General features: G+C 36.9%; 1 protein-coding gene across 2 annotated transcripts in view; it reads left to right on the plus strand.

Annotated features, from left to right (window-relative positions):
- WDR75 (WD repeat domain 75) overlaps window positions 1–10,784 on the plus strand; it is a 42,869-nt gene extending 32,085 nt beyond the window's left edge. For both annotated transcript variants that reach the window (XM_047773049.1, XM_047773050.1), the window contains exons 12-21: window positions 127–302; window positions 1,459–1,616; window positions 2,079–2,259; window positions 3,342–3,436; window positions 4,682–4,777; window positions 5,101–5,270; window positions 5,662–5,721; window positions 9,000–9,149; window positions 9,539–9,630; window positions 10,018–10,784. In XM_047773049.1, the coding sequence (XP_047629005.1) occupies window positions 127–302; window positions 1,459–1,616; window positions 2,079–2,259; window positions 3,342–3,436; window positions 4,682–4,777; window positions 5,101–5,270; window positions 5,662–5,721; window positions 9,000–9,149; window positions 9,539–9,630; window positions 10,018–10,222 (1,383 nt within the window). In that variant the 3' untranslated portion in view covers window positions 10,223–10,784. The remainder of the gene's footprint in view (window positions 1–126; window positions 303–1,458; window positions 1,617–2,078; window positions 2,260–3,341; window positions 3,437–4,681; window positions 4,778–5,100; window positions 5,271–5,661; window positions 5,722–8,999; window positions 9,150–9,538; window positions 9,631–10,017) is intronic.
- The last annotated feature ends 2,460 nt before the right edge of the window (window positions 10,785–13,244 follow it).

The following is a 13,244-nucleotide window of genomic DNA, read 5'->3' on the forward strand; positions in this document are numbered from 1 at the left end:
ATCTAAAAATCTGTTACTATAGATACCAGAAGTTATCTATGATGTGGTTAATTGCCATGCCTAGAATGCTTTAAGATTTATGTATTTACATTAATAAGAATTTTGGATTTTTTTTTAACCCATCAGTTAGATATTATACAGCAAGAATATATCAATGATTATGGTCTGATCCAAATTGAGCTAACAAAGGCTGCATTTGGCTGCTATGGTAATTGGCTCGCAACGGTGGAACAACGTCAAGAAAAGGAAACTGAGCTTGAATTGCAAATGAAACTGTGGACATATAATAAAAAAACACAAGGGTAATGCTATGTTTATAGCCATTTAATTTCAGAGTAGAAATTATCTGACTTTATGGTTTCAGTTGTTGATCTTTAACATATTTCATTTTGATAAGTTTAGATTTAGAGAAATGAAGGAGGTATTACTTCTCTAATAAAGCCTTTAAGCTCTCTGCTCTGAGAAAGCACTGGTGTCCTCCAAGTTATAATGTCACCTGATTGCATAAATGAGGAAACATGGAGAAGTGACCCCCCCCAAAGACATACCTAATTCCAGTCAAGTCCAGGATAGAACCCCAGTGTCTTAGTTCCTTTGCTCTTTTATTTATGTTATACTACCTTTGGAAAAATGGCAGTGGTAGATGGTGGAGGTGTGGTGAGTGTAATTTTGATTAGATAAGAGCCCACTAGTTTTTTCATATCGTGGGTATAATTGCCATTTATCAAGTCGTTGCTTGTCAAGAACTAATGCTTTCATGCCCATTGGCTTGTTCATCTTCACGAGATTAACCTGTTGTCACATTTTATAGATAAGAAAACAGTCTCCCTTGTCACGGTCCTTCTCTTATAACCTAGACTTTTTAAAAATCACAACTGTCTTGCCCTGATAGTCTTTGAAAAACACAGTGCTAGGATAGGTTATCTTTCATTCACAACAGTGTCCTATCAAGCCAGAAACAGCCTTTGGGAAGTAGTGGGTGACTGAATATTAAATATTGACCAAGGCAATTGGAAATAGGTATTTTTCTTTCTGTACCTTCTTGCCACAAATAAGGGTTTTTCATAGCCATTTCCTTTTTCATTTTCAAAATAGATAGGTATCTGTGTTGTACACAATTTTCCTGCATTTTAGTATAAAAGCCTTTCAAGTATTATTTTTGGATGACCCCTCTTTTATACTCATTGTTACCATCAGTCAACACTATACATAATCATCTCTATGTTAATGTAAGTTACATAAGGCCAGAGGTAACATGTTAGAACTCTTTGCATCCTATGGCCATTAGTGACAGAGCACTTAATTGTTTGTCATTCTGGGTGGTAATATATCACTTTCCCATTCTCAGAGATGCTATTGTAAAGTATATAATATGTAAGAAATCCTTAATACTCAATATGACAGTCTATCATATTGGTCTTGGTATAAAAAATAAATTGCTGGTTTCCTTCCTACTAGGTTTGTTCTTAATACAAAAGTTAACATGCCACATGAAGACCACATCACAGCTCTCTGTTTCTGTAATGCAGAAAAATCTGAAAATCCCACTTTGGTTACAGCAAGTAAAGATGGTCACTTCAAAGTATGGATATTAACAGATGATTCTGATATATATAGTAAGTAATTAAATATAGTATGTCTGTATTTAGTGCTCGTTTTTAAGAATTGATATATTTACCTCTCAAGAATTGTATCCATTCTTGGGGGACATTTTCTGCTTTAATTCTATAGGATATTGCCTGATTTTAAAAGATTTAAGAGATTATATTTTACATGCCTCTGTCCTCAAATCTTATTTTATGACATTTTTGATTAATCATGTACTGATTATTCCAGTTCGAGGGTACAGTAAAAAGGGCTTTTGCAGTAAATCCCTTCACCTTTCACTAGAGGGAGGTCAAGTTTTCTTGGAAGTGAAATAAATTTCAAATCAGTGCTTTGTAGCAGTTTTAACTAAAATTGAGGGGAGGAAGTTTTTTTGTTGTGTTTTCTTGTTTCTTAATCCATACTTATCAATTCCCTAAAATGTTCTGTAGCATTTATTCTATTTCTGAACTTCATGGTCTATATTTCCACAGAAAAGGCTGTTGGCTGGACCTGTGATTTTGTGGGCAGTTATCACAAATACCAAGCAACTAACTGTTGTTTCTCTGAAGATGGCTCTTTACTAGCAGTTAGTTTTGAGGAGATAGTTACAATATGGGATTCAGAGACATGGGAGCTTAAATGTACATTTTGTCAACGAGCAGGGAAAATAAGGTAAGTAATTTGGAGAGTTTGATGTACCAGTTTTTTTTTGTTGTTTTTAATTCAAATAAGTCTATATAAACATTAGTAATAATTTATGCTTTCTCTAAAAGTATCCTGTGGGTCAATGGGGCCAGCAGCTAATCAGAAATACTGGGTATATGAACCCATGTACTGCTATCTATGATTTACCCATTTCTGAAATCAAAGTTAGCATTTAATTCTTGGCCTCTGGTTTTTGTTTTGTGTGTTTTTGTTTTTTTTTGTTGTTGTTGTTAGAAATACTTTTCATGGTTGTACTATGTAATAAAAGAAGTCATTATAAGCTTCAGTAGATCCAAACAATCTTTATTTTTGTAAAAACAATGTTATGCACAAACTTCATTGTTTCTAATGATGGCAAGAGAATATAACTTCAATATCTTCTATTTTACTTTCATTTGAGGACAAAATGGCTGATTGTTTCTAATTTCTAGTATGTCTAATTCTGACTTGTACTTTGTAAAATCTTCAGAATTCATATTGCAGGGAGTTCCCAGTATGGCTACTAGTATCCATGAGGATAAGTGATCCCTGCCCTTGCTTTTGGTGGGTTAAGGATCTGGCATTGCTATGAGCTGTGGGGTAGGTCGCAGACACAGCTCGGATCTCACCTTGCTGTGGATGTGGTATAGACCAGTAGCTGCAGCTCCAGTTCAACCCCTAGCCTGGGAACTTCTTATGCAGCACATGCAGCCTTAAAAAGCAAAAAAAAAAAAAAAATTCATATTGAAAATTTTCCTGAGGGTAAATGAGCATTAAAAAAGGTTTTTTATTAAATGACTGTACATTTCACATATATTTTCTCTATATGTGTTAAATTATAGTGTGCAGAATATTAAAGAATTGGTAATCTATTTTCCTAAAGAAACAAAATAAATCTTTCCTTTTGTACTCCTTACCCACTTTTTTCTACAGGATAATTATGAACGAAAACTTGTGTGTCTATCTAAAAATCTGCATTGCACAAAATTAATACCATGCGAGAAGTCTAGAGTCCTTTGTAACTAAGTGTGTGGATAAAACTGACTGTTGATGTCCTTGTTTTAATCTAGGCACCTTTGCTTTGGGAGATTGACTTGTTCAAAATATCTTCTTGGTGCCACTGAAAATGGCATTCTCTGTTGTTGGAATCTGCTGAGTTGTGCATGTAAGAAATTTTTTGCTATAAAGTGATGACAGAGCACATAGGGAAGTGGCCATTAAATAATCTTTGGCATTTTAGGACTTTTGGATGATATCTTTATGTCTTTATCCAAAGGATATATAATTTTTTATGTTGTACATTATACCACCAAAATTTGAAGAGCTGTGCCTGTAATAATAGACTGTAATTACAGTTGACCCTTGAACAGTGCTGAAGTTAGGGTAGCCAACCCCCTGTGCAGTCAGAGATTGACTTAGGGAGTTCCCATTGTGGCTCAGTGGAAATGAATCTCACTAGGAACCATGAGGTTGTGGGTTCAATCTGGCATTGCCGTGAGCTATGGTGGAAGTCATAGACATGGCTCAGATCCTGCATGGCTGTGGCTATGGTGTAGGCTGACAGCTATAGCCACAGACATGACTCAGATCCTGCATGGCTGTGGCTATGGTGCAGACTGACAGCTGTAGCTCCGATTCGACCCCTAGTCTAGGAACCCGTATGCCACGAGTGTGACCCTGAAAAACAAACAAAAAAAAAATTCACTTACAGTCAGCCCACCTTGGGTTGAGTAGTAATATAGTACTTGGTCTTCTAAAAACCCACATATGTGAATCTGCACAGTTCAAATCCATGTTATTCAAAGGTTAACTCTTTGATTGCCTCATTGTCAGCATATCAACTTCTTTTTTTTTTCCACTGTCTTCGGTGTGTATGACATTCTGTTGCCCTCCATATTATCCATCCTCAACAATTTAAGGAGAATTTCTGCTAATTCATAATGTATATTAATCTGCAATATCTCTGACAGCATTACATTTGAATGTAGCCTATCACAGTTTTTGTAACAAATGTAAACTTTCTGCCATTTTACTCATTCAGGTATATGTTTGGAAGGTATGATGGTTGTTTAGTAATGAATGTTTGTGATAACATTTTTTTTAATATACTCTATAGTGATTTTAGTTAACATTTTGCCCATGGTTAGCAGTGGTGGACAGTAGTTGCACTGAAATAATAACCATCTCAGCTTGTGGGAGGAGTACTTTGTTGTCCTCTTTCCTGCCCCTCACTTTGGTGCAGCCTTCCACAGATAATTTCACTGTATTCTCCATGTGTTAACTGGAACCTCTCTTCCTAAGAATAATAGAATAGATTGTCCCAATAAAGATTGAATATCTACTTTAAATAACAAGCTTAAGAAAAGCTTTTGGTAAATCTCTTAGAAGTGAATCACTTTTTTCCCTCCAGTGGAGTGGAGTGCAAAATTAACTGTTAGAGTTATGGAACCTGATCCGAATTCCGAGAATATTGCTGCAATCTCTCAGTCTTCTGTGGGTTCAGACTGTAAGTACACATCATACTTTGATAGAGGAAATCTATTACCTAAATTTTTTTTTAACATCTTTAATATAATTTGACTTTAACTTACCTTTAGACATGTCCATTTGAAGCCATTTCTCTTTTTCATCTTCAAAGCCCTCTTTCCTTACCTGCTTGGCACATAGTAGGCATCCAATAGATATTTGTTGTACCAGAGCCTAAAATAATCTCAACCTGGGCCATTTACTCAATGGGGTAAGTCCCAGGATGAGTGTGATCTGCCAGACTGAGGCTAGAACTAACCTTTGCAGGCAAAATGTCACTGTCTTGTCTGTTTTTTTCTCTAGTGTTTGTATTTAAACCTAGTGAGCCAAGGCCATTGTATATTCAAAAGAATATCTCCAGAGAGGAAGTCCAGTGGGGAGTGTTTGTTCCACGAGATGTCCCTGAATCATTCACCTCAGAAGCTTACCAGTGGCTGAACAGATCCCAGTTTTACTTCCTAACAAAATCACAGGTAACCATCCTAGCTGAGAAAAGGCAGTCATACTTTAATTACCCACATCTTTGAGGCTAAGTACTGCCTACATTCAACTAGAATACTTTAAATTGTATTATTAGCGTGGCTCTCTTTTTTAAAATTTTAGTATTTGATTTGCCGTAAAGAAATCAATGGCTTAAGTGTGATCCATCAGTTGAATTTTATTCTGTTACCCACACTTAAATATCTTTCAGAACAATCTTAACAGCTATCACAGCAGTTATTAAATGTTTTAAAATTTTTATCACTTTTCTGTGAGCAGTTATACCAAGGTGAAAAGTTGACCTCATTTTCTCACTTTAAGATCTTACTTAGATTTGCACTCTACAATTTATATTTTGCATCATTAATTGGCCTCTCTTTTCAGAGTTTATTGACACTCAGTACAAAATCTCCAGAAGAAAAGCTCACACCAACAAGCAAACAGGTATGTTACTCATGGTGCAGATCATGCATGTTGCCTCCCTGCTAAGATAAGGTTATCTTTTAGAACTCAGCTATGAGAAAAATCTTCTACCTGCACTAAAATGGAATTTAAAATTATACTCTAAGAAACTACTTGCTTCTTTTGATGTCATAGCGCTCTTTGGAATTGTAGGCAAGGTTTTGTTTTGGGTTCGGTGCTGAGGGAGGGGTTAAGTTTTATTTGTGGGTTTTTGTTTTGTTTTTTGGCCCTGCCTGCAGCATCCAGAAGTTCCCAGGCCAAGGAGTGGCTGAACCTGTGCCACAGCAATGACAATGCCAGATCCTTAAGTGCTAGGCCGTCAGGGAATTCTGAAAATGAAGAGGTGGTTTTGGTTTTTCGGTTTTTGGTTGTTGGTGGTGGTGGTTTATTTTAATTTTTTAAATTTTTTTCAGTCACACCTGCAGCATGTGGAAGTTCATGGGCCAGGGATCAAACACAACACAGCAGCAACCCAAGCCACTGCAGTGATGACACCAAATCCTTAACCCCCTGCACCATAGGAGAACTCCCAAAAATGTATTTTTAATTTTTAATAGCAGAATATTTGCTTGTGATTTACAGTTTAGAGTCAAATAGTTCTATATAATACTTTTTAGGAAAAACTTTAACATCATCACTGTTGCCATTACTCAGAAGATATTCACTCCCAACTCTTTCAGTTGAAGTTTTTATTCATCTCCATCTCTCTAAGAAACACGTTCAGATTGCTAGTTCTCAGTTACCTCTCACCTGTTGAAGTTGTAGCTCTTTTTCACACCACTCCCCTTATATACACAACACACCTACACACACTCTGTCCCCTAAATTTTCCCAGTATGGATACATCTTAAATTGGTCAGATCAGTGTTCATCCTTAAACATGTAAACAGAATTCATAACTGAACCATGTAATGATTTTTCTTTTTGTGACCAACCTTTTTGCTCTGGAGTTAATGATTGCCTTCTTTTTTCATTTACTTAGTTTTCTATTTACCTCTCACCTAATTCACCCCCAAACTCTACCTAGTTATGTAAGACTTCTTTAGTTATTTTCAGATTTATTAGGTATGCTTTTGAATCCTGAAGAAGTATTTCTAAGACCCTCTGACCTTCATTCTGAACTAATACCCTATAAACCTGCTACACAGTAGTCATCTTAGGATCTGCATTTGATACCATTCTGGGGGTTCTTTTCACCTCTACTATAATAGATCCTGAGGCTTTTCTCTTTCTTTGGTCACTCCCTTCCCTTGCTTTGGTGAAGAACATTTTGTTGGCACATGGCACATGTCTTGCCTGTGTAGACATGTTTTTATTCTTTCCCATTTGGTTGGTTGGGTAGTGTGCTAGGTTGGTAATCATTTTGTCTTAGAACTTTGAAGATACTGTCTTACAGTTTATCTGTAACCTGGTTTGTTTATTTTCCACTATAAATTCATTGAATTCATTCAATTTTTTGTTGATCATCTATTGTATGTTTTAGACATTTAAGAATAGCAGTGAGTGGAGTTCCCGTTGTGGCTCAGCACATTAAGGATCTGGATTCCATCTCTGGCCTTGCTCACTGGGTTAAGGATCCAGTGTTGCTGTGGCATAAGCCCACATGCAGCTTCAACTCCTGTTGGACCCCTAGCCCAGAAACTTCCATATGCTGCAGGTGCAGCTATAAAAAGAAAGAAAAGGGGATGGGGGGAGTATCAGTGAGCAAAAGAGTCAAGTTCTAAACTTACTGTGTTTTACAATATAACAGGGAGGTACAGACAGTAAACGTTAAATAAGTAAAATACATATATATTTTAGAGGGCAGTAAGAATTATGGAGGGAGGAATGGTGGGAAAAGGAGTGTGGAGTGCCACTTGCCGTTTTAAATAAGTCAAAACAATCTTTAATGAAAAGACTGACTTTTCCTCGAGTGAAATGTAGAGCCCTCGTGGAGGGTTTTTAATCAGAAAACTTGGAAGTTCCTTTTGTGGCTCAGCAGGTTACAAACCTGACTAGTATCCATGAGGATGTAGGTTGAATCCCTGACCTCGCTCAGTGGGTTAAGGATCCAGTGTTGCCCCGAGCCATGGTGTAGGTTGCAGACTCAGCTCAGATCCAGCATTGGTGTGGCTGTGGCATAGGCAGGCAGCTCCAGCTCCATTTCAACCCCTAGCCTGGGAACCTCTGTGTTCTACAAGCACAGCCCTTAAAAGCAAAAAAGGAAAAGAAAACTAAAGAATTTTCTTTTTTTGCCTTCATTTTTCTGTAGAACTGTTAGTATTAGATCTTCTATAATGATGTTCTGATATTATCTGATGTGTTTTGTCTGGGAGATTTCCTTTTTTCATCTGACTTTTCTATTTCTTTCTCTCCCTTGAATGGTTCATTTCCACCAGGTTTTTATTTCAGTTTATTTTGGAAGTTTTCAAAGTCTGATGATTCTTGGCTGTCTGCTCTTACTTAAGAGTGAACAAAATCACCATTTGGAACTTTTCTACGTGGGTGGAACTTGTCCCCTGGCCTCCACTATCTGGCTGCATTATTATGAGAAAATATTTTAAGACTTTTTCTCTTAAACAGGTCAAATTGCCCAAATAAAATTCATCCAAGCTCTTAGCTTGAAGATGTCAACCGGCTGCCAGTGTTCTGAGAAACAAAACACCCTCTGTGGAGCACAACAGCCTTCAGCTGTGAAGGCACCACCCCCGCCCCCTCCACACTCCCGGCCATCTAGTCTAGAGACACACAGTTTTGCTCTTCAGAAACATACTGCCAGCTCTCTGCTGAGGCTGAAGAGGAGGGCTGTAAATCTGAGTGCTCTCTAAATAGACCTTCAACCAGCTTAGCTGGTTGGGGTTTTTGTTTTGTTTTAAGCCCTTTACAGAGGTACTGTTACTGTTAATCACAATTTTTGAGCATTTTCAGTGTTATTCTACAATATAAATTGGGATGCTTCTTAGCAATCACCATCACCAGAGTACACTCCTGCTTTCTCAAGTCTGCTAAATTAATTACTGCCCTTCAACCTGCTTTCCACCTACCAGTGTTACCACATCACCCCAGTGTCTTATGCCCTTTTGAAAACCCCTGTGCTGCCATTTTGTAGGAGTGGGTGAAGAAACAGCATAGATGCACATTTTGTTCTGTCATCTGGCCACTGTTAGCTTTTCCCCTTGTAAGTGGGTTGCTTAGTTATAAAATGAATCATACTAGTTAATTTCTGTGGTGGCTCCTTTTTATTGAAGTGATTTATTGCCCTTTTTCTTAAATCCTTACAGCTATTAGCAGAAGAAAGTCTTCCAACAACCCCATTCTATTTCATATTGGGTAAGCACAGACAGCAACAGCAAGATGACAGAGTAAATGAAGCTTTGGAGAATGAACTGGTACAACTACCCTTAACAGAAAACATACCTGCAATTAGTGAGGTAAGTAACTATTAATTACTTATATAAGTCTATTGTATTAATAAGTAAAACTAATAGTATTAATTGCTTATACCAGTGTGAAACAGGTTAAATGCTATCAAGCACCTTCAGTTAGAGTTTAATACAATCAATTTGTAACAACTAATTTTTTAATAATTTGTATATTATGCAACTTTAATTCCCAAACCCAATGGCATAAAATTTGGATTTCTGATTATTGTGGCCTGATGTGGGATCGAGGGAAGGGTTGTTTGTATAAACGTAGGTGGTTGGGAATAGATTGGCTTGGTTTTTCTGTGGGGAGATTGGTTTGGTTTTTCTGTGGGGAGAGCCTGCTATTAATGAAAGCCTTTGACAAGCAGAAACCATAATTTTCTGTTTTACTCTAGCTTCTTCACACTCCAGCCCATGTCCTACCATCTGCTTCTTTCCTGTGCTCCATGTTTGTAAATTCGTTGCTGTTGTCTAAGGAGACTGAGAGGTAAAGCAATTCATGAGATATGTTTGAAATACTCTGTTGGAGAAACAGGATAGTTTGTTATCCTTGATTAGAATATTCTTTCCCTGTATTTCTCTTTATTTCAGCTTTAACCTTTAGTTGAAGGATATAAATAGGATTACTAAGACAAATAAAATATATTGAAAATAAGCATCTCAGAAAGAGATCTTTTGTGGTGTGTTTTAAGGATTTGGTATGGAATTCAAAATTATACTTTTTATAAATTCACCTGCTTTTTATAATAACATGTAATTTTTTAAGTGTATTCAAAAACAAATTTTTATTTTCAGATGATTATATTTTTACACAAGTATCTTTAATTAGAAAGTTACTTTTAATAGTAATTATATTTTTCTATTATTGTTAAAGTGCTGAAGAAGCTCCTGATGATGTAGATATGGAAGAAGAAAAAGAAAGTGATGATTCAGATGAAGAAAACAATTACACTGAAAATGTCCAGGATACAAATAACACCGATTTGGGAGAAGACGTTATACATCAGTTGTCAAAATCCGAAGAAAAGAAACTGAGAAAATTTAGGAAAGTAGACTATAGCTGGATAACTGCCCTTTAAGTCTTGCGGAATGGGGAGAGGGAAGGTTTTTGCATGTTCGTTTTTGTGGGGGTTTATTCGTTTTGTTTTTTTTTTTTAATTGTATGTTGATAGTCCAAAAATCTATTTTAATGTTATTTCTGTTCTTAAAATGTTAAATAAGACAGGCTTTATTTTTTAAATAACTACTAATGTAAAACTATATTTACATCATGTTTTATACTTGCTGCATACTTCATTTATACATCATTCCATTTTTCTTTAAAGTAGCTATTTTCTTCATAGGTGATTTAGCAGAGCTGGGACTTGAATTTACACAGCATAAGTCCCCTTATCTGTAATTTGGAGATATAAGATGTTTGTAAAGTCAAAATTTTGTTGATGATACTGTTTTTAAGTTCAATCTGATTTTCATGACAGCCTTGGCAGATAAGAAGAGACGGTATTACTCCGGGGCAGTGTTAAGCCTTTGTATAGCAAGTCTGATAACAACTACTTTTTAACCACAGTCCCATTGGTAGTAGAAAAGAATGCAAGATTCTTTTGTATTACCTTAAAGTAATAAAGTTGAACATTTTCATCACCCCAAAAGTCAGTCCATTACCAAGCACTTCCCATTACTCCCAATCTACCCCACCCCACGCCCTAGCAACCACTAATATTTCTGCCTCTATAGATTTGCCTACTCTGGACATTTCATATAAATAGTATATAATAGGTGGTCTTTGAGACAGGGTTCTTTCACTTGGCATTCATGCTATAGCATGTATCAGTACTTTATTTCATTATATTCATTTTGCCTGGTTCTATACCTAGGAGCTAGGAGTACTGGATCACTTAACTATGTTTAACTTTTGGGAAAAAAAATTACAAAAATGTTTTACAAATGAGCTGTACCATCTTACATTATTTACATTATGTGGTACATAAATTGTTCCACATTCTGATCCATTGTGTTTAGATCTTTTGCAGGATTAATTTTTGAGGCCAGTGTTTGAGGTTCCGGGGAGGACTCTGGCTGTCTGGTTCTTTTATGGAATTAATTGCTTACCACCAAAATCTCCATTGTTTTCAAGGATACCCTTAGGCTTGAACTTCATTCTCTATTTCAAATAATGCCAGAGCTCTCTGTTCTTATGGATAAGAAACTCTGGTCTTTGTCATGGAACCTCTACGTTAACAAGCTGGGGCAAGGACAGCCAGAAATCCCATATTCTCAACCTGGGGAATCGGGCTGACATAGTTACAAATTATTTTGCAATATTTAGACACTAACATGGTATGTGATACTTCTCATTTAAGAAATTCTTATTTTTTGCAGTTACATATGAAAGGTTTCATGCTTTCAAAGCAAATTCCTTAAATTTGGAACTTCATTGTTTCTTCTTTAAATAATAATTATATAATCTGAACAATTGTAAATGTGGATTTTTCTGGGTTGATCTGTTACAGTAAAAACGGCAACCTTGCTATTACTCTAATTCTCCTCCATTACTTTAAAAATTCTTTCCCAGATCTAGCTATATAGATAAAAGGTAATAGCCACTTTATTTTAAATCTGTACTTCTATCCAGCAGATCTGTAGTGCTGACACTCAGTTTCTCCCCTATGATAGGACCACTTTTCATATAGGAAGCAAATCCATAAAGATATTCACCTTCTACCCCTCTGTCATTTATGTAATTTATCCGTCAAGGCACAGACCCATTACTTGGTGCTCTCATACAGCCTATACTTCAGGAAGTAGACACTCTCAGCCTGACAGGGGGATGGACCACATGTTAACTACCTACCTGGTCTGTGTGTTTTACACACATCACCCTTTGACTACAACAACTCCATGTCAGATGTTTACCCCAATTTGGCAAATATGGAAAACTGGCTCCATAGAAAGTAAATTGTAATTAATTAGGTCTTGTAAATGGCACTGATTTTTCTGTAAAGCTACTTTATCTGAACTACAGAAAATTGATTTTTCCTGTTAGCTTTATGTGTGCTGCTGATAACCCATGAAAATGGCAACATTATCTTAAAACACTAAAGTCAAGATTCTCTATCAGGAGTTCCCGTCGTGGCGCAGTGGTTAACGAATCCGACTAGGAACCATGAGGTTGCGGGTTCGGTCCCTGCCCTTGCTCAGTGGGTTAACGATCCGGCGTTGCCGTGAACTGTGGTGTAGGTTGCAGACGCGGCTCGGATCCCACGTTGCTGTGGCTCTGGTGTAGGCCGGTGGCTGCAGCTCCGATTCAACCCTAGCCTGGGAACCTCCATATGCCACAGGAGCGGCCCAAGAAATAGCAACAACAACAACAACAACAAAGACAAAAAAAAAAAAAAGATTCTCTATCACCACACAATCCCAAATGAAATGGTTAAAGATAAGACCCAGGAAGTATTTATGACCTCAGGAAGATTATTTATCATTGAGATGAAATAGAAATGGAAGAAACTGGGATTTGCTAGGATACCATGGAAAGGGGGATGTGAGTAGAATATGGTCCACCAGAGAGATGCAATCAGTGATTAATTGCTCGGTTGCTTTGTTTTCTAAAACCATAAGCAAATCCACTTACTTAATCTCCAAGTTACAGTTCATACGTCTAAACTGCATACTTAGACAAAATAACCTAACTCTAATACTCTGACCACAAAACTGTAATGCCAGGCTGGCGTATTATAGCCCACACTCCCACCTCACACCCCAGAATACCAAGGATCTGGTCTTGTACTCAACTTGTGGCACCTGTATATAAACATAGAGAGATATACTTATTCTAGCTCCCTCAGACATGACATCCCCCTGGCTTGGAGACTCCTCTGGAGATCAGAGCACTTAGTTCACAAAATGAAACAATCAGACATCAAAGCACACCAGGTTCCTCCCATTGTGTTGAGTTTTGATACTCCTTGTTATTCAGTGGTCACCTACTTTAAGGACAAATGAAAGTCCTCTGAAAATAAGCACTTTAAATGCAAATTATTAATATTATATTTTAGCTCACATGGGAAAGTAAATTTTGTTCCCTCAGAAATGCCTGTCTGC

This window comes from Phacochoerus africanus, chromosome 3 (genome assembly GCF_016906955.1).
Source record: "Phacochoerus africanus isolate WHEZ1 chromosome 3, ROS_Pafr_v1, whole genome shotgun sequence".
Classification (NCBI taxonomy): domain Eukaryota; kingdom Metazoa; phylum Chordata; class Mammalia; order Artiodactyla; family Suidae; genus Phacochoerus; species Phacochoerus africanus.